General features: G+C 39.8%; 1 protein-coding gene across 1 annotated transcript in view; it reads right to left on the bottom strand.

Annotated features, from left to right (window-relative positions):
• Positions 1-2,097: 2,097 nt before the first annotated feature.
• The window catches only part of LOC133413771 (matrix metalloproteinase-17-like), a 53,193-nt gene continuing 33,892 nt past the window's right edge, over positions 2,098-21,398 (bottom strand). Inside the window, exons 5-10 of the mRNA XM_061698541.1 lie at positions 15,104-15,280; positions 14,339-14,441; positions 12,103-12,185; positions 10,473-10,625; positions 8,712-8,969; positions 2,098-4,013 (exon numbers count right to left, since the gene is read on the bottom strand). Coding sequence (XP_061554525.1) covers positions 3,688-4,013; positions 8,712-8,969; positions 10,473-10,625; positions 12,103-12,185; positions 14,339-14,441; positions 15,104-15,280 — 1,100 coding nt within the window. The 3' untranslated portion in view covers positions 2,098-3,687. The remainder of the gene's footprint in view (positions 4,014-8,711; positions 8,970-10,472; positions 10,626-12,102; positions 12,186-14,338; positions 14,442-15,103; positions 15,281-21,398) is intronic.

The following is a 21,398-nucleotide window of genomic DNA, read 5'->3' as shown; positions in this document are numbered from 1 at the left end:
GTGCGTAACAATAAAATAAATAAATCATAATTTAACAAAAGATTGGAGAAAAGCACAACCTGAGTCCGTGTCCACCCGTTCCTTGCAATAGAGAGGGAAAGAGCAAATGATCCCAAAGTGAAAGCATCCCTGAGTGACTTCAGCCATCGAGTAGCAGACAGAGCTCAGTCTGGAGCCCCTCGCAGGAACGCCTACAACAGGATAAAAGTGATTTAAAAGCTAAAGCTAAAGCCATCTTGAATTCATGAGTCTTAATTGTGAATATTGCACTTTGTTCATATGAGTGTGTAGTAGCTTGGTGGAAAATAAACAAGTTTGTGATAAACTGTTGTCATTTATGTTCACATATTCACCAAAATCTATTTTGAATTGAAAAACATGATTTATTCTGTTACATATTTATTTGTTAATTTGATATATTTTTTGTATTCAAAATCAAATAAGTTGCAATGTTTTGTGTGCATGCATCTGTGATTGTTTCCTTTTTCTTTTTCCTTTAGTAATAACATGATAATGCCAATAATCGTGATTTTGGTCATAATAATCCTAATGCAGTGTTTGATCTTTGTGCTGATCATAGTGTTCCTGTTCACGTTTAGGATCCAGTTCATGTTTTTATGACAGCATGAGCAAAAAAACAAACAAACAAAAAAGTCAACAGCTACATCAGAATAATCTGCTTGGCATAGAAAGTGAACATTTGACATATTTGACATGTGCAACATCCATTTTCAAACTTTTGGTTTCCTGTTCACTACCCATTTCTTATCAGGCTGATTGATCGGTTCCGCTCGTACCCAAAGCAGCTCTGAACTCATGATAATGATAAAAATGACATTCACGTGTGTGAAGGGTTTTGGCGTCATTTCTGTTTAAGAAACATCTTCCCCATCTCACACATTTGCATATCATCAGCACACGTCTGTCAAATCGAGTCGCCATAAATTCACCCGTGCATAATGCTTCAGAGATATGGATGGGAGTTTTCAGAACCTTTGGTAAATATGAACATTATGTTAAAACATGGAAGATGATGGAAGTGTGGATCCCAGTGCCACTGCGTTGGTGGTCCATTCAACTGGCAAGATGCAAAAGGATTCAAAATGATCCAACTAAAGTCTGAAGTGGAGAAAATGGAAAGAAAAAATACGCCGAACAAACTTTGAAGTTATTAATTGCTTCCTCAGCTGATCTCTGTGGAAGACATTTAATTTCCTTCCCTTGTCTTTCCCCTCACTTATTTGTTTGGCGTGTTTATCTCGGCCTCATTTTTCACTCTTATTAGTTCGTGACTGCCACTGCATCACTTTATTCTTCTTCTAAATCCTTCCTGGAAAATTACAGTTCAAAAGTCAGACAAAACTTGAAACCCTCATCACTTGAGATGTCAGCTCAGTGAGGGTCTAAAGCTTAACTGAGATTAACTCTAAAGATGAACTCTCTAATTTACTCAAAAACTTTGAGCTGCTTTGTTGAATATGAGCAATACAATTCATGTAATATCAAATTCATTCACAAATACCTTTTTGCCAAGCAGATGCTCAAACAAATAGCATGAAATTTGAAAAAAACTTGAAAATAATCCAGTTCGCTTTCCCTCGCCATGACATGTTTTCCAGGCATCTTTACATTATTTCCAATTGGGGGGGGGGGAAATGTTTTGAAATGAGGCAACAAATGTTTTCTGCTGGTTCCTCCCAAAAAAGAAAGAAAAAAAAGCTGCCAATTGGTGAATCAGCGGGTGCCGAACCGCGAGTATTTGGGGGGGGAGACGTTTGTATTACTATGAGTCTGCAAAAGCACAACAACAATCACATTCACTTTGTTGGTAAGAAACAAGAGCTAATGACAAACTTTAGAGGACAGTGACATTAACGTTGTCTGATTTGCTGCCCTCGAGAAACCCACTTTTGTCGTACACGTGTGTATGATCCTCTGCCAATAAGTCTGCTACTAAAGGGCCTTCTGTGTGTTGATTGACAAGATGTGGTCTGCATGCACGATGTGATCGAGAACAAGCAGCTCCCCAGTTGGCGTCTGCGATGTGCCTCTTAGAAGAAAAAGCACAACAATATGTCACAGTAGACCGCTCCTTTATGTACATTTATTTTTCTATAAAAATAGTTTACATTACAAAATGCAACTTAAAATATACACTTGTTTTTCTCTCTCTCTCTAAGTGCACAACCCCGCAAGACAAATATGACAGTCTAAACGACAAATAGAGCTTTACAGGCGCAGTGCTGTCACCTTGACGATGGAGAATAACAACAACAAAAAAACGTTGAAGCAGATGTGGAAATGATCACCGCCAGGAAAAACTGAACAGGGGAGCAGTTGAAGCAGTTTTAGCAGTTTTCCCTGCGCCGCCATTTGAAAGTTGGCGGCCCGGCTGCAAAAGCTGACGGCAGATGTTCTCCTGGCACACGTTTGGACTTCTGTTGATTGAGTGCTTAGCGCGCATACAAACGGAATTTATATGAAAAATGAAACAATCAGAAACAACCTTGCAGTAACGCATCTGTTTGTCATCGGCAAAGCAGCTCGCTATCTCCCACAATGCTTTGCTTTTGTTTGTAGGAACAGACTCGAACAAGTATTAAGAGAAGAATTTACAACAGAAGTAGCGTCGTCAGTTGTCGTCAAAGTTAGAGGAAACATTTGCAATTTACAATTCGAGGCACAAGATGGAGCCAATCATGACTGTTTTAACAAATACGAGTTTTTTTTTTTTTTGAAAATGGCAAACTTCCCTTTAAGGTAAAGTGTTTGGCTTTTGTGTTTTATGATTAAAAGTGCTGACTCCTTATTTTTTTATATACATTTTAAAAAATGAGATTGCGACATGAACCTGCATTTGAACATTGACCAGTCCAGGGTGTGAAGATTTTTGGAAATTCACAACCAGCATTCCAAAACAGATCTTAAGAAATCCCATGTATCCAAGTTTCAGGAGTTTTGTTTGTAGATCCGAAAATCAGTGTTTCTTGTTTTTTTGTCCTCTTCAGGAGGATTAAATGAAAATAACTCACAAAGTAAATTTAGAGAAAATTGTTTTCATTGGGCAGTTAGAACATTTGTCTCCCAGTCGGGGGTTTGAATCCCAGCTCTGAAACCGATCATTTATATTTCCATTGTTTCTTATGGGTAAAAATATTTAGAAATCTGAAAACAACATTGGATTGTGTTCAATCCTAAGAGTTCCATTGTGTCGATGATTTTTTTTTTTAGCTTTTTGTTTTACTTCTAAACAGTTGTCCTTTTTTGAACAGAAAAAAACGCCCCAACATTTTGCTATACCGGTCCGTGCTTATGAAAGGTAACCCCTACCAGTGTTGTTCGTAGCTCTTGAAATTCAACAAACACACTGCAGCTACTACCCAGTGCTATACAGTACTTCTTACTTTAAAACAAAGTGTTCCTCGAAAGGACTTAAACACTCATTTGTATGAAAATAACAGTTGAGGCTCAATGTTGGTACAGTACATCCAAAAAAGCCCTTGTCTTTTTTTCCTTCCTGGATGTAAAAGAAAAATATTTTGTGTTGGGGAGCCAAAATGTTCAAGCAAAAGTGTAGTACTTCATCCGAATGCTCCAAAACCATAAGAAACTGCTATAAGGATTGTGCAATAAATAACAACAAAACTATTATATAATCTAATCAAAATGTCTTGGGTTTTTTTGGCATCATAGCGGTAGAGGGCCAAGGGCCAGCGAGAGCGTCCAGAGGGGCGGCAGCAGCCACAAGGGGGACGGCGAGGGCCGGGCCCCGAAAGGCGAGGCGCCGTCCGAGGTGCAGGAGCACACCTCGTAGCCGTTCTCGGCGTGGTCCGGGCGAGGGTTCGCGTTGGCTCGGCTCTCGGTGCTCTTGGCCTCCGCGCCCGGCGAATCCGATTGCATGTCGGTGCACAGCAGCCAGTCTTTGGCGATGAGGCGAGGGTAGTCCCCCTCCACCTCCATGTCGCTGCTCGGTACGCGCCAGTACTCCTTCCCCTTGAAGAAGTACGACGAACCTGCACGGGTGGAGCAGAGTGGACGTAAAGAGTGGTACACACATACTGATAATCGGGCCCTCTTGAGCATTTTTCCCCCATTCCGATAAAAGTCGGCAAACTCCTGATCGTGGGATGTCTCTCAGGCCTACCGCAAAGTGAGCCGCACAGCCGCAGTAGGTGACTCTTCGCCACACATCAATGGATTGAGCACCGTACATCTTCTGACGCGTTGCACAAGAAAAACTACGACCATCCATTGGCTTATGAGGCTACACATACAAAACAAAAATGTGCTGTATTAGGCCTGGATCAGACTAGAAGACAAATTTGGTCAGACTACTGCCATAAAATTTTGCCGTGTCTCGGGCAGCCACTGTTAACACCACACGACGTATTTCGATACCACCGCATCTCGTCTTTTACGATCACTAGACTTTATCTTGTCAAATCAAACACTGTCGGTGAGGCGGAACCACAAAACGTGCGACCGGTCAACGTGACCGGATACACACGTTACCATGGCGACGAAAAAACAATGTGCCGCACCAATGTATTGTGTCGGGTGAAAAAAGAACAAAATGAGGAAAAACGTGTGGTGGTCATTACCGGTGCTCGGGAGAGGACATTCATTCAAGGATTGCTTGAGGTATGTTCACATACTTTTAATACACAGGCAGGCAACAAAACCTTATGGAGCCTAGCAAGCTAGTGCTAGCACTACGTTGTACGTAAACATGCCGGTGTTCTGTCGAATCATCCTCTGCGTCGGGAACCATTGGTTTGTGCGCGCGAATAAATGCTAACAACGGCGTGCAAGTATGTTGACACCGGCAGACACTGGAGTGCGATGCGCCGGTCACAATAGGCAATCCTATTGGTCGACATCAAGGTGCGCTGTCGGAGAGTTGTCGTGGATATGTCACACGACATCACACTACATGGAAGATATCCCCCCAAAAAAATCAAACATGCTAGACTTTTCTTTTTGGCGTCGTAGGGCTATCGTAGGACCAAATCGGTCACTGTAAATGCATGTGTCACTACAGCAACTGCGTACAGCGTCTAATGTGCCAATATACAGTATTTTGGGATTTAGCAAGCTTGTGTGACTTGCTTGAAATTTAGTGGCGACTTTACTTGATCTTAGGGCACGTTGACAAAACAACCATTCACACTCACATTGACACACACCGTGTGTATATGTGAAAAGGTTAATTACAGACTCGAAATCAGACAGCTTCAACATGTATATTTGTCGCTTGTGCACTGATATTGTATTGTTTTATTGAAAACAGCACAACATGGATATTTTGTCCCGACCTAAAAAGACATGATCATGTCCATCCATCTACAGTATTTCCTACTTTTATCCTGCTTGACTATTAATTTGGCCTCTAGAGGGAGCCTGTCACTCAAAAGTTAACATCCATAACTGGGGGAGTGGGGAAGAGGGGCGGCGTGGGGGGCGATTTGTTGACTTGAACTTGATTTTGTTTTTCTTGCACGGGAGTGTGAAAATAATGCATAAATTTGCATGTTAGATTTGCTGAATCATCTGCGCTCTCATTAAGAGTTCACAACCAAAACAGAACACATATCATCAAGGCCTTAATTTCATGACTCACTGAGCCGGCGTTCAAACTGTTTACGTTTTCCCTCTCATTACTCGAGCCCACTGTGCGCCTTATGTTACAGACACAGCCGGATTCATATGCGACATGGGCAGATTACTAAATATACACATGAGGTCGGCATACACACGCTTATAATGTACTTGTAGAGATAAAACATTGACAAAACTCTCTTTTCTTGTATCCGCTTGAAAATCTTTACTTTGTTTAGCGGCATGAAGTTAATATGATTTGTTTCAGATTTTGGCATTTTATGGTGCCTGAAGTAGCTCAAGCATAATTAAAAGCAAATTATTATTAAAACAATATCAAGGAAAATTAGCCATTGTATTTCAAGATGCACCTACAATAAAAGCGTATACTTATAACACAATGTCATGAAATGTATATTGAAGTTTTTTTTGTTTTTTTTTAGTGCTTAACAACAGTGTACAAGAACTGCACACAACTCTGAGCAGTAAATTTACCGCGGATGCTAATGCTAATCAACAATTAAAATTATGACAAAATAATTAAAATAAGTAGTTAGTTTTATCAATTCAAGTTTTCGTCAGGAAAACATTTTCTTCCCTGAAAAATAACCCATCTGTGTTTTAACACTACTCCTCATAATAATTGTTTTCTTTAGTGTTTAGCAGACTTTGTACAGGCATTAACTCATTCACTGCCATTGACGGCTGTTGAAGTCAATTATCCATGTTAACATGAAGGACTGGATTAAAAACATGAGTTTGAACGTTAAGATTGGCTAATGCTAACACAACACGAGGTTGTCTAGCCTGGTCCACCACTAAAGAAAATTAAAAACCTAGAGCAAATGTGAAGGTTTCATTTCAAATGTATATTCAGCGACGTGTCATTTGAAATTTACACTTTCAATCACATAAAGAAAGCAACTAATTCACTTTATGTGTTTCAGCAAAGACGATGGTTCTGACTAATTTATAACCATTTCATTCTCTCCTGGAGTTTATTTTAAGTAAGAAATAGATGTATTATCCTTTATCGCTTGAGTTAGTGTTTGTGGCAATCATATAATGTTCTGTATGTACTGTAGGACAATACTAGTATGTACTGTATACAAAAAAAATCAGCCTTTACAAAAGACAACAATAATAAAAATGAAAAGAACATACAATGGAAAGTTGAAGGGTAGAAGTAATAAACAAATGCGAACGTTACACTACTTCACAGTCTCTCTGCCCTCAGTCTCCTCTTGAATAAAATTATAGCAAAAAGTAAATAAAGGAGACACTGGTTGTACCCCATGTTTGTTGTTTATGTCTCATTCCTACTGTTGGCATTCAAAACAGCGTGTTTTTATCCAAATCATCTTTATTGTCAAAGAAATTTTAAAGCACACAAGGAATTTGTCTCTGGTAGCTGGAGCCACGAGTACAACAACATGCACTTTATGCACTTTGACGCAATACTATTCCGAAGTGGAAAACTGAACATTCCAAGGGAAGTTGTGCTTAAATACTAAAATACTAAAAACTTCTCTTATCTCTGTGAAGTACAGTTATATTAAAATGCATTTTTGATTTACTCTAATTGTGACTTAACTATAGTGAACCCCGGCATATTCGCGGATCAGCATTCGGAAATTCACATAGAGGTGGATTTTTTGGGGGGAATCCATCTTGTGGCATCTATTGACATTTATAACCTTTTTAAGGGGGGCATAAATTACTTGCGGATTTTCACTATTTGTGGCAGGGCTTGGTCCCTATTTCCCGCAATTATCGGGGGTTCATTGTGCTGTGTAAGGGTAAATTAGTGCTCGAATATGCCATGACCCGTGCCAATTCAGATTACGTCAGCGCCCTAGGAATGGAACTCATACTGAAGACCAGAGGTGGGTAGAGTAGCCAAATTGTGGACTCAAGTAACAGTAATGTTACTTTAGAATCATGACTCAAGTAAAAGTTCAAAGTAGTCCTCTAAACAATTACTTGAGTAAGAAAGTATTCTGTGAAAAAGTGAGTGAGTACCTTCTGCTTTATTTTGCAAATCACAGCATGAATGTCAAATAAAATAAAAAGAAGTACTTATTCTAAAGCATAAATGTGTCTAAAATCTTTCTTCCAACAACACGTGCCTATGGCCTTACAGAAACATTATTTGCTTTATCCACTAAAATGACTGAATAAAGAAGCTGATTGCTGACTAGATCGAGAGAGAGAGAGAGAGAGAGAGAGAGAGAGAGAGAGAGGTTTTGCCTGTGACCACAAAATAGCACTAATGTTGCCATATGCACAGCCAAAACAAAAGCAAAAACCTCTGCAACTTACCGCAAGGTGTTTTCTAAAGTTAGAAGTGGGCTGAAATGTACAAGTTTGGGCAGTGACAAAACTACACTGCATGTTAAAGGTGTTGTTTTTCGTGTGCGGGTGACACGAGTCACTGTGATTGGCCCGGGAAGCCCAATAGAAGACTTTGTGTGCGGACATGTGACTTTGTTGTGTCCTTTGATTGGTGAACTTGAATCAAATGTCACTGTGGTAACATTTGATTGGAGCAATGGCGCCCGATACGGAAGTCGAAAACCAAAGTCTAAAAATAGATCGCGTATGTAATTATTGATAAATGAAAGTAGCAAGCGGCATGTACAGTAGATCATTGTAATGGAGTAAGAGTACTGTTTCTTCTCAACATAAATACTCAATTAAAAGAAAAAAGTATGACACATTAAAAATTTCTACCCACCTCTGTTGAGGACCTCCTAATAATGGTACTACCTATCCTCAATAGAGCATAAAAATATACAGAGTCACTGTAGTATTGAGCAATAGTCCAACTAGACATGGAGTTAAAACCATAGGCTGCTCAATGTGTGCCGTTTGATGGGTTATAATTGACTGTAACATCGTTGCTAATCTTATTAGCATGTCCAACCAGGTCCCTCTGCTGGTCACTTATTAATATTAGCGTTGATTGACTGCATATCAATACACCAACGTACGCAGGACCCTGCGATTTGTAACTATTGCACACACGTACATTTCGACGACGATGCTCAAACGATATATTGTGCAGCCCTAACTGGTACTGTGCAGTGGAGGCAATTGTAGTGACTACCAACCATCAGACCACCTCATGGCATCATCCAGTTGTGGTGGCAGGCCCTTCCACAGCGTGCTGTCTTTAGGGTACCCCAGATCCATGCGCCTCAGGTGGTCGTCGTAGCGCCAGTAACGGTTGTCCTTGAAGAAGTAGGTCTTCTCGTTGTGAAGCCACACAAATGCCGCGTCCACGCCATCCAAAGGCAGGCCGAAGTCACTGATTGGACGCGGGTAACCCTCCTCCATGACATTGTCTTTAAACACCCAGTACTTGAGACCTGCACAGGCAAACAAAGAGAAAGAGAAAAGCCAACATCATGGCCTTGTTAAAACCCCAAACTCATATGAAACATATGTTTCATACAGTGGATCCCTGCATATTTGTGATTCGGTATTCACACATTTTTTAAAACCTATTCTCCAATATTTAGGGCAAAACATATTCACAATTTTCTTTAATGTGGCAAAAAACATTTTTTTTTTTTTTGCATTTTCATTGCAAAATACTGTCTATAGTATATATAATATTTATTGTATTATACTTTAATTGAGACAACAAACAGTTACAGTTGGCCACAAAAGCAGCGAGAAACAACAAACTAGTTGTCCACTCAACCAAACTTCCACAGTGGAAGCAAAGGTGGAAGTTCCGCCTGCATATACACTCACTCGCACCGGTTCCAGTCCCCGACTCACTCATCCAATCGGCTGACAGCAGCCGTGATACATTTGTGATTGAAAGCGATCGTGGACAGATAAGATGGCGGCAACAATCTTATCTGTGGCTGCTTTGGCTAACGATAGTTTTGCCAAACGAGGACTAAACACGGTATCAAAACCAGTGTAATCAGGAGCAACAGCTCAGCGGAATATTGCTAAACCTATCTATTGATGTTCATTTTTGTCACTGTGTGGATCCATCAGTTTTGAGTTAGAAAACCCAGACACACGAGCCATTCTACGCAACTTGCTGTGCAGTCAAATGTTCGTTGTTTTACACCTGACTGCACCGCTCCATTAAATCTTCATCAACATTATCAGAATTGTTGACGTGTATGTACAGATAGTGTATATTGCTTACCTGTAAATCTCTTTACTGTATTTCTGAGGGTACAGCAGTGTTTGTGATTGTTAGTATTCAAAATGCTTTTAAAGTGTTTTGGGATTATAGTTTGTGGAATATTTATGGTTTGAATTATTCATATATGCAATTATATTCCCTTTTGGGGGTGCAGAAATTTGCTATTTGTGGTCCAGCTTCCTCCTGCGAATAATGGAGGTCCACTGTACACTAATTCTATTGTATTACAGATGTGGCGTGATGTAGCTTGGCAGTTGTATAAATCAAACTGGCTTTCAGTCAATATAAGACAGATTTTTCCAAATTTTAGCACTAAAAGTGGTCCATAAGCATAACATATCAGCTAAACATTCTTTTATAGAGTAGCTTCTGTATGAGTAGTTCAACAGTGCTTGCCTTATTATTAGAGACCCCGGAGGACATGTATACTTTTCATCAGATCAGATGGGTAAATTGTCACACACTTGAAAGCTGTTTTCCCATAAAAAAGTCAGATGTTTATTGAAATTTTTAGCTCTCTCTCGCAGACGTTTCAGCAGACTAGCTGGCAGCATTGATTAATTTTACTCAGCTATAACATGATTATAGTTATGATTATAAAAATGAGCATTGATCCTTGAACAGGAGTGTCACGAAGTGAAATATTTATATTTTACTCGCGCTCAAAAGGAGGTGTTAAAGGTTTGTTTGGCGAGTGCACCTTTAAAAAAGACTATTTTATGGTCGCCAGGTCTCTCGTACACGGCGTCCACGCTGTCCAGATTGGCGGGCAGGCCCCTCCAGAACCAGTGGATCTGAGCCGGACGCAGCGACACCAGGTGCTTCTCTCGAGTGAGCCGCCAAAAGTACTTTCCTAGGAGGATGAAGAAAACACAAATAAACACCAATAAGACTGTTGATGTGCTATGCTGGTTTATCATCTTATGCGTACTCATCTTGTGTAAAATCTCCACCAATCACCATTAAAGAATGTCTGATGCGAGTTACACACAATCTGGCCTAATTTGAGCATTTTTCCTCACTTCTGCTCAAAGTTGGCCTGATTATTGGATGTCACTAAAAGATTACACGGAGCGATTTATTTTTATTTTTTTTCCAATATTACAGGGGCTCAAAGTCACAATTTTCAACTTTTTCCACGTTCCATGAAGAAAAGAAGCTTCTTAATTTCCAACACTCTCAGATTCAAAAAGTTCAAAGGTGAGAATAGTAGTTACTCAGGACAGGTGGGAATTCTACAGCAACAACAATGAAGTGATGTTTTTTTTTTTTTTTTTTAAGTCAAAAAGAATTTGAAATTTAATATGAATTTTCAGAATTCCTGTTTCGTTATTGTTCTTTCAAGCGCAAACGACTGTAGTTGACACCTAGTCAACAGCACACTAAGTAGTACACTCCATTTTGTCTCCAACTGCAGTTTTGTCTCAATTGTTCAAGACAATCAACAGTCAGTATGTATGTACATTCCACAGCCCATTTCATTAAGTGTCTAAAAAAATATACATATTTTTTTTTTTTGTAAATAAAAAAAAAAAAAAATCATAATGATTTTAATGATATTTAAATCCAAATTAGCTGGGGCAAATCAGAACAGCTGTCAAAAAATGACTTAGGCCATATTATAAAGTTGCCTTTATGATAAAAGCAAACGTCCTTTTCCCAAGACTGAATCAATGATTTAATTTTATGGATTTTAAATCATGTCAATCGCAAGATGGATGATGTAGATGGGGTCAAACAACATTCACTTGAAATTGCTCCTTGACAATGCGAGACCAGTCACAATTTTAAGTCGTTGGTCTTCAAGAGCAAGAAAGCTTTTGGTTTTAATTTACATCAGGTGATCGTGAAAAATTTAAACGTGCCTTTTTGTTTTTTTTAACAGACTTTCATGAGTTGTTCAAACGTGATACAAAGAATTGGAACGAAAACTCCACTTTGATCAGAAGAAAACATTTGAAAGGCAACAGTGTATTTGTAATACAGATTAGGCATGTCATTAGGTTTGCTGAAATGTCAATTCAAGTAAACAACCCTTCTTGTGAAGATACAAAAGCCCCTTTCCTGTTGCTTTTGTCAGCAGGAGACTGGGCCGACTCCAGAGGGTCAACATGAAAGCCTGATGCAATTTAGGAACGGCCGCCTCGCAGCGGGGCTCAGCTGGCTCAGTTGGGCATCCACAGCAAAACCTCCCTCATCCGTTTCCCTCCTACACCACTTTTTCTTAATTCACTCCTTCTCACGCAACCTTTAAGCTAATTCTGCCCATTTATTTGTGACCCCTCAAACACTGCTTACGCAGCCGTCATTCTGCCTTTGTGCTCGGCTACCTTTGAAAAAAAAGGCCTCCCCTCGTATCTGGGCCACCGCATCAAAGTAGCTGGTGCATCTGTCTGGAGCATCTCGCGCCAGTCTACGACAGATGTGAGGAAAGAACAGAGAGAGACTGTTAAAAATAGGAAAACAATTGCTAAAAGTGGACATATATCAGTTCTTTAAATGTTTAAAGCGCACATTTGTTTCTCCAGTCGACTGATCTCATCCCTTTGAAGATCTTATTCTCCATCCAGGTTTATTCACACTGTGTTAGTCTCTGCACGAATGAGTCGGATCAGACTTAACTGAAGAGTGCATGCCATCAGGCTGACAAGGTGAATTTATTCTGTTGGTTTATGAGCAATTTAAATAAACGGACGTGGCCCGCATGCTAAATGACGAGTCCATTAGACTGTCAAGGCAGAGAGTAGGAGGCCCTGCATGAACAAGGGTTTCTGTTCAGTTCTCGATGAACACGTTAAGGGTCACTATCGGCGCTCTTGTCAAAGCTAATCCGGCCTTATTACTTAGCCTGCCCTCGTGGAGCCAGACTTGGTTAATGGAACTTGTCTGGCACAAGGGAGGAACAAAGGAACAACAGTGGAACTTCGGAAGTAGAACAATTCAAATATGACCAAACTGCTCAGGCTAAAAAAAAAAAAAATAAAAAAAAAAGCCTCTAAACTGGAGCCCGTCCCAGCTGATTTTGGGCGATAGGCAAGGTACTCCCTGAAGTGGCTGCCAGCCAATTGCAGGGCACGTATGGACAAATAGCCATTCACATTCACACCTATAGATAATTTAGTTTTCAATTAATGTTTTTGGAATGTGAGAGAAAGCTAAAGAATCTGGAGAAATCTGCAAACAAATGGAGGGAGAACATGCAAATTCAAATTCAAAATCAAATCCTTAACATAAAAGAAAGCAAGCAGACTGGGAGTTAAAGCCTAAATTATTGCAATAATGTTCCCTTGAGTTTTTTTTTTTTTTCCAATTTGTTTTTATAGTTCTCTGAAAAATGACTTAAACTCAAGCTAGGACTGCCACTGCCCTTCATCATTACAGTTAAGATTGAGTGCTTTATTATTTTTATGCCTGAATGTGAAAATGTTCTAAACAACTGTTCTGAAATTTGAAGAAATCAGAGCTTGACCAGCCTCCTGCCGCCTACTGGTGACTTAAAAATATCATTGATTTTGGATAAAAAGAAAAAAAAAAAGAAAAAAAAGAAAAAAAGAAAAAAAAAAAAACACTATTTGGAGTTTTCCATTGCTCCTCCAGTTGTGAACTCATTGTGTTGGAGAGGTCTGAGTGTCCAAATAAATCCGAGGAGATCAGTTGTTAGGAGTTATATGTCTTTGGTAGGGTCACCCGAGGCAAACAGGTCCTCGTCGAGGGACCAGACAAGACAATATGTCTCTCGGCTGTCCTGGGAACGCCACACTTGTATGACACTGATGAATGTTAACATTCTTAAAAAAATCCCTGTCCAGTTAAGATTTTATGATGGCGACATACCCTCAACCAAAGGATGCTTGCCCTCACACACGCTTCCTGCTCGACACTTTTGTGTGTGGTTGGACTCGGGGGGGAGCCCTCCTCCCATGTTAGGGCTCAGACACACATGTTTCATAAACGGATAAACTTAAGTCTAATTATCCTTCATAATAGAATAAGATATAGTCGGACAGCAGCTGCAGTTTCTTCAGGGAAACACGTAATTAGGTGAGCTGACTCCCGAGCGCACGCTTACCGATGCACTCTCCTGATACGGCCCCTCATATCATTATTCCACATTAACATGCAAACACTGCTTTGCAGGCCATGTTGAGTATTCCTGCATGGCTTCATTATATCTGTTTTTCAGCATGAGTGAGAAAACATTAGGGAAAATTAAAGGAGACCGAAGTAGAGAAAGCCATAAAAATGGGAATTTACTATACCTTTAATGAAGTCTAACTTTTTTGCCTTGTGAGCAGCCAATTATGAGTGCAATGTTTATGATTTTTTATTATTGGCTTTATCAGGCGCAATTCTACGACTCTGTAAATTTGTAGGACGTTTAAATCAACTTACAGTAAACTGCGAGAGCACAGAGTACAATAAAAGTCATTATCCTAAAAGGATGTGATCTAATCTAAACTGTTGCTGTGCTTGTGATGTGAATATTCTCAACTGGAGTGTGAGATGCAATTTTATTTTTTCAATGCTGTACAATCAAATTAAAATACGAAAAACAGTTGGACTTACTGCAGAACGGATTTGTTTTCTGGAATGTCCATCAGGACAGGAGGCTCGGCCGTTTGGGAAGGGTTGCCTGGCTGATTTGTGTGCGAAACGGAGTCACGGACACCTAAATAAAGTGAAAGGATTCATTTGTTAATATCCCTCACCAGTCAGAACACAAGGTACACCTACACAATGACATCCAAAACTAGAACTGTATTGAAAATTCTGCCATTACAATCATATTAATGCACACGTTGTTTATACTGTTACTAACGTCCTGTGTAATTATTTATCATATTGTACCTGATTTATTTCAATCAGACTTTAAAGAGCTCATTAAGAGCAGATTCGTATGCTGGTTCCAATGGCGACCAACACTTTCGAATCCATCAAAAGGTTGAAAAGTTCAACGAAAATTCATTACTTTGCAGAGTTAAACAATGTCAGTTTGAGAACACAGTTTAGTTCTACTGCACTGTTATATAGAATATATCGATTTTTTAAATGTAAATGACTAAATAATGTTGCTTTTCCAGAGCACAGAACTGACTTGTCTGTGAAAAACTCAGAAAACCAACAGTGATTACATAAGTCACGCGCCACCAAACTATTTACTTCTTGATATGTGGCTGTTGGCCACAGGAAGAACATTTTATTAGAAAAGAGATTCAAGGGGAGCAAAAAAAAAAACAGACTGCTACAGCAAAGTGGAGATTGTGGAGTATGATGTGTAGCATCCAGCACTAAGACACATTTGTGATAAAAGCAACATATCGTCCATCATACCATACAGCTGCCAGACGCGAACCTTGTCTTCATATGGTAAGTTGTACTTCAGAGGGTCTCCGACAGGACCCTGGTAGTACGGTCTCATGATGGACTCCATGGCTGAGGTGTGGACCAGGCCGATGGCGTGACCAAACTCGTGGACGGCGACTGCAAACAGGTCCATCCCCTGAGAGTCTGAAGAAAACAGAGAGTGGTGGGGTTTGTCAAGGTTATTACATTTCTCAGCAATGGCACTGTTTATCAAATACAGTGGAATCCCAGATAAATATCTTCAGGAAAAATTAACCTCTAAAGTCATGTGAGAGCAGTTCAGAGCATCAAAGATCAAGTCAAATACTGGCATGTTTGATTGGCTAAAACCATTTTTACACTTGCAGAGAGTTGTAAAAATATTACAAGGCTGTAGAGATAACGGTCTTATGATGGCTGTTGATATAATCTCCACATCTATTATTTTCCATCAGAATATTTTAAATAAAGTAGATCGCTGGTTTACCAGTGATCAGGAATAGACGGTATTCGATTTTAGAGGTTTCACTATCTTCGCTATCTATAAACCGCTCTTCATCAAATGAGATACATACACATCCACATTTCCAAAGAGTAGCCTCGTGCAGTTTGGCCTAGTCCATCTATTTTTTTTCCACAGTGTGTAGGCATGATGGAGACAGCTGCATTAGCTACATAAATAGCGTGACAGCACAGCATTATCACATTGTATAACCTGCCAGGGAATTTAACATGGAAGAGAAATGGGACACTCTTTGTTGGAGTCCACAGTAATTTTGTTTTCTTCCCATTGCAATTACATTCTTAAGATCATTTTTAGTGACTGTTCTGACTTAGACAAGCATACCACAGCACATTGATTCCCAACCATGGTGCTGTGGCTGTGAGAGATCTTTAGAGGTGCTGTGAGAATATATCCAATTTGGCAAAATTTGTCTGAAAATGATTTATTATAAATTACAAATATTGATCTATGCCAGTGACATATAGTGACAGGTAGAACAATTAAATGCTCTTCCATTAGATGGCAGAAGGTGTATAATCCACCCGTTGCCATTGATACACCATAAATCACGGCTTCCTGGAAATATATCAGCTTTGTGTTCGATTAAACGGGGCCAGATTTCACACTGAGTAAGTCGATTTGTGAGTATATTGAGACCAGATCATTATTATTTCAGTATTCACAGTTTTGATTAACTTTTTTTTCTGGTGGTGTGCTGTGAGATTTTTCCTGAATAGGTGCCTCGGCTCAATAAAGGTCAGGAAACACTGTCATATCATACCGTACCACTGTGGCCGGTACCCCAAAGAAGATACAGGTGGGATATCTTGGGATCCTTTACTATTGGGGTGGGCAAACTTTGCACTCAAGGGCCAATTTTTTTCTTTAAAAAATGGGCCCTTAAAAAAAACAAAAAAATAATAATCATATTTTTTAAAGAAACCAAAACAAATAAGCATTTATTTAATTAGAATAATTAATTAAAAATAAGAAAAATAATTATTTTAGCGAAAATAAAATAATTAATGACTACTACAGGACTCTTGATTATATAAAAGTTGGGAGGGCCAGATTAAAAAACAAAACAAAACTTAATTTCCATCTTATCCTGTCCATGGTCACAGGGAGCTAGAGCCGATCCCTCTGAGATAAAGGTGGACTGTACTAAGGACTGGTCGCCACTCATTCACAGGGCACACATACTGGAGACAAACACGTCTAGTCACACTTCACTGAGTGGGAACTGAACCCATGCTACCTGCACTTAAATCAGGTGAGTGAACCATTACACCGTTAGCAACACCTCTTTGTTAAAGTCCACAGTAATTTTGTTTCCCTCCAATTCCACTAACATTTTTAAAATTACTTCTCATCCCAACTAGCACACCATACTGTGAGACTGTCGGGTACCAGAAATAAAAAAGTTTTCCCAAAAGATTGACGGTAGAGCCCGCATACTGTATTTTGGGACCTTTTAACTTTGATGACGCAACCACACTGGCCTGAAATGAACCAAACTAGCGGCTTCAATATATTCTAAATCTTGGTCTGAATGAGGCATAAATGTTATCCACCACCTTCCTGTGGTTTGTGGCCTAGAGCGACCTGATTCAAACCCAGTTCAGGTGTGAGATCCTATGGGTGGCTCATCTGATTACAGAAAAAAAAATTAAGAGGCCTGGCCGGTTAAATCTAGCACTGTAGAGTGTGCGGCGGGGAGATAACTTTGCTAATCCTGCCTGAGTCCAGGGATGCCAGTCAGAACCAGAGAGTAGATAGCTGTCTCGGGGGTTCAGGCTATTCAAAAGAAGAATCCTCCTAAATTCTGCCCTGTCCCTGCACTTTTGTACAGAAATAAGGCTTTTCAGAAACATGGCACACTTGCATGTGAAGCTAAGCTAGCACAAAACCCCTGAAGACTGCAACCTTAGGTTGACGCACTCATCCTTCCAGATCCCACCAGAGACCTTCACAAGACAAATGGCGCCTGTAATCTACAGGAACGCAAGGTGCAGACAGCAAAGATGAACAAAAGGAGGGATTGAGAGAGCGAGAACAAGGGCTTTGAACCAATCATGCACCAAGCGTCAGGTTTAGAACACGTGAGGCTAAATGAATTGCACCCACGGACACAGTGGAAGTGTAGAGAATTTGGAATCTGTTATTGCGCAGAAACCATGCCAAATCCTTGCACTCACAGACTTCAAACTTGCTACAGAATTATTTGAACATGATATGTTTCTTTCTGGATGAAGGCTAATAAGATGAACGCAAAAAAAAAAAGTGGGGGGTTTCCCCCCCTCAACTTTGGCACTACAGTATGATGATATTTTTGGATCAATTACCTCATCATATGTGCAATTCCAGTTAATAGAAGCTGGAAGTTGAGTAAGCTCATCCAGAAAGCAATATTTATTTTCATTCAAAGTGTCTTTTACAGGATATCCTGGTTCACACAATCATTTTAAATGATCACTCAATTTTCTTTTGTAGTATACGCAGGTACACCACAATAGAGCAATTCACCTGCCGGATGAAGCCTTTGTTTCACTCAAGATAATTAGTTGTCAGCAGCAGATTGCTTCAAGGGTGATAATTAATAGAAGCCATTCGATGCCTATCAGAGCAAAAATAACACTTCTTGGACCTCGCTTATTTGATATTACCCCCCTCACCGGTCTTAATGGAAGTTAGACACAGCAAGTGTGAACTGGTCCAGTAAATGCACCGCTTAATATTCAACTATTCAGCATCATCACACATATTAGGACTTGGGCTTAACAGACCAAGATTTAATGTCCCGCTGAGAACAATGCACTTGGAGAAGGTGGAAGGGAATTAGCGAAGGCAATTACTCAGCGTTGGATTTGATCCGATAAGGTCCATTTCTCTCGAGATGATTACAGAGCTGAAGCGCTAACATTCAGATGACCTAACAAGTTCTTGAAGGCATCAGTGTGCCTTTTGTGAAAGTTGAACAATTTATGGATCAGCTAGCTTGGCAGGAGCACAGCTGGGCTTAACATCCGTTGTCTGGACGGATACGCAGACACAGTAATATACATGTCTGGTGGGCTCGAGGAGGGCATTGGCGGACAGCAGCAAGTATGAAAGATGTGTGTGACTTGGAGGAATTAGCCACACCCCATTTCAGGGGTTGCATCCTCCAAGGACCCAGCCAATGCGCTCTACTGTATTTTGCCAAAGAGATATGTCAGCCCCAATTAAATGTCTACTTTTTGGGGGACTTCCTAGATACATCACATGTTCCCACCCTTACCCCTAAAAGATGGTATTCCCATGTGTCTTAATAACTTGTCTATGACATGCTATCGTCAAAACAGTCCAAGGAACTCCAATAACATCACCTTTAATTCACCCAATTTCTCTTCACACAAGTGAGGCAGTCTTCATCTAGCCCCCTATAGCAAGGCAAAGCAAATGTATTTATTTATATAGCACATTTCATACACAAGGTAACTCAATGTGCTTTACATGATTAAAAGCATTTCAAAACAAAGAAAAACAACATATAGACTGCTTAGCCAATGACGAGGCCAGCTTTCATTAGATTGACAAGAATTTTTGCTGCCTCGCTACTTGCTGCTACTTGCGGAAGCAGAGCCCACAATGTGGAAAACAAGCGAATGCCCTTAGCCTAGCTTAAAGACTATGACATCGTAACTCACGCAGACAAGTTACTTCTGTGTATGTGACGCACGGACTCATCAAAAAACGTTGCCCACCCCGCGCACTTCTTCACCACAATACTAGGTGGATATGTGTTAGCATTACTAACACTAAGACTAGTGGTTAGCATGTCTACCACACAGGCGAGAGGTTCTGCGTCCCAATCTTAGGTCTCCATTTGTGGATGATGATTGATTTTAGCAAATGGCTGCAATATAACAAAGAGTGAAAAATTTAAGGGGGTCTGAATACTTTCCGTACCTACTGTATATTCTACAGGCTAAGTGTGGTGAAAGTAGCTTCTTCCAAAGCCAAACAACACACTGAAATTAGGAAGGGTTTTTCGTAGGGTAGCTGGACATAGTGTACATCATACATAGATGTGCGGTTGCTTTTTACATTAAAAGGTCTGACCCACTCGGATGCAAATTTCACCCATGAGGGGCTTCGTCACAGCGGGGGTTTGGCTTAAAAGCAGAAACAACTTGCAGAGCTCGATGATTCATAGACACACACACACATAGTGAAGGCCGCTTGAATCTACTTACTACCACCACTGACTCTCACTAAATAGTTAAAGGCTGATGAAAATAACATAGATTTTAAAGCAAGCGGCACTTAAAATCTTCAAACATCACAGTGTCATCTGCGTTCAAGTGCACATTTCCTTTCATGATGCAACACACATTTTGTTGGTTTGTCTTTCACTTACAGTGGAACCTCAGTTTTCATAATCAATATGTTCCAAAAAGTAAGTTAGCTTTCATTTACTTAGCACTTTTAAAAACACAGTTACAAAGCGGTTCACCGACATTGAGACAGACTAATAAAGTAGACAAATGTTGACAAAGTTAGACAAGGTAGAAAACATGACAACCATAATAAAATCAAACCGAATATGGGAACAAGAAGGGAGGTCCCAAGAAAGGCTTGACAGTATCAATTAGTTTTTACGTGCCATTTAAAACAGTCCAAGGAATTAGTAGATCTAAGATCATGGAAGATGGTTCCACAAAGGTGGGGTGCAAATGCGTTGTCACCTTTTGATTTGTGTGGGGGATAGATACAGTAGAAGGCCAATATTTGTGAATCGGAGCGGTCTTGTATAGTGGAATGAGAAACAAGGAGCTCAGAAATGTAGCTAGGGGTGAGGTCACTTGGTGCTTTATAAGTAATCAACAGGATCTTGTAGTTTATTCTGAATTTTACTGGCCAACGGAGGGAGGCAAGAAAGGTTATAATGGGGAACTCCAACAAGTTCTTGTTAGAAGTCTAGGTGCTGTATTTTGGATTTACTGCATGCAGTTTAGAAAAGACTGACTGAGGCAGGAGTAAAGAAAGTTACAGTAGTCAGACCGAGAGAAGATAAAACGTTTGGATTAACTGTTCAACACCTGCAGGTGTTAAAATACGTCTTATTCAAGCAATATTTCTTAACTGAAGAAAACAGGACTGGACAAGTTTATTGACATGATGGTCAAATGTTATATACTGGTCGAAGATGACAACGAAATTCTTAGCAGTGGATTTAATATTCTGGTGAAGTGGGCCAATAAACGGAGTAGCATCCGTGACAAAAGATTTCAGATTCAAATTAAACGTACTTCAGTATTGTCTGGGTTAAGATGAAGACAATTTTGGCCCATCCACTCTTTGGTATTAGCTAAACAATCATGGGAGGAGGTCAGTTGGTTCATGATATTGGGTTTTATCAGTATATCAGTGTATTATCAGTATAGCAGTGGTATTACTTGTCATAAAAGCGGCTGAACAACTGACCGGGCGGGAGCATGTACCATACAATGTAAATGGAACTGGACCAAGGATGGAAACCTGAGTGAAAACTAGGGTCTACAAAAACCGAGGTTTCATTGTAATTTAAATGGACAAGAAAACTGTCAAAACATAGAGGTGAGACTTTTGACACGTACAGAAATCTACAACTTGTGTAAATTATTTAAAACAATGCCTTTTTTTCTAGTAAAGGTGAGAAAAACACGCTCTGTTTTGAACTTTATGTTTTATTTAATTAGACATCAAAAATTAGCTTTTAGACACAGTACAAAATAAATTTCACAGATGACCAAT

Source organism: Phycodurus eques, chromosome 15 (genome assembly GCF_024500275.1).
Source record: "Phycodurus eques isolate BA_2022a chromosome 15, UOR_Pequ_1.1, whole genome shotgun sequence".
NCBI lineage: Eukaryota > Metazoa > Chordata > Actinopteri > Syngnathiformes > Syngnathidae > Phycodurus > Phycodurus eques.
Note: the sequence above shows the minus strand (reverse complement) of the source record. Positions and strands in the feature narration are given on the sequence as shown.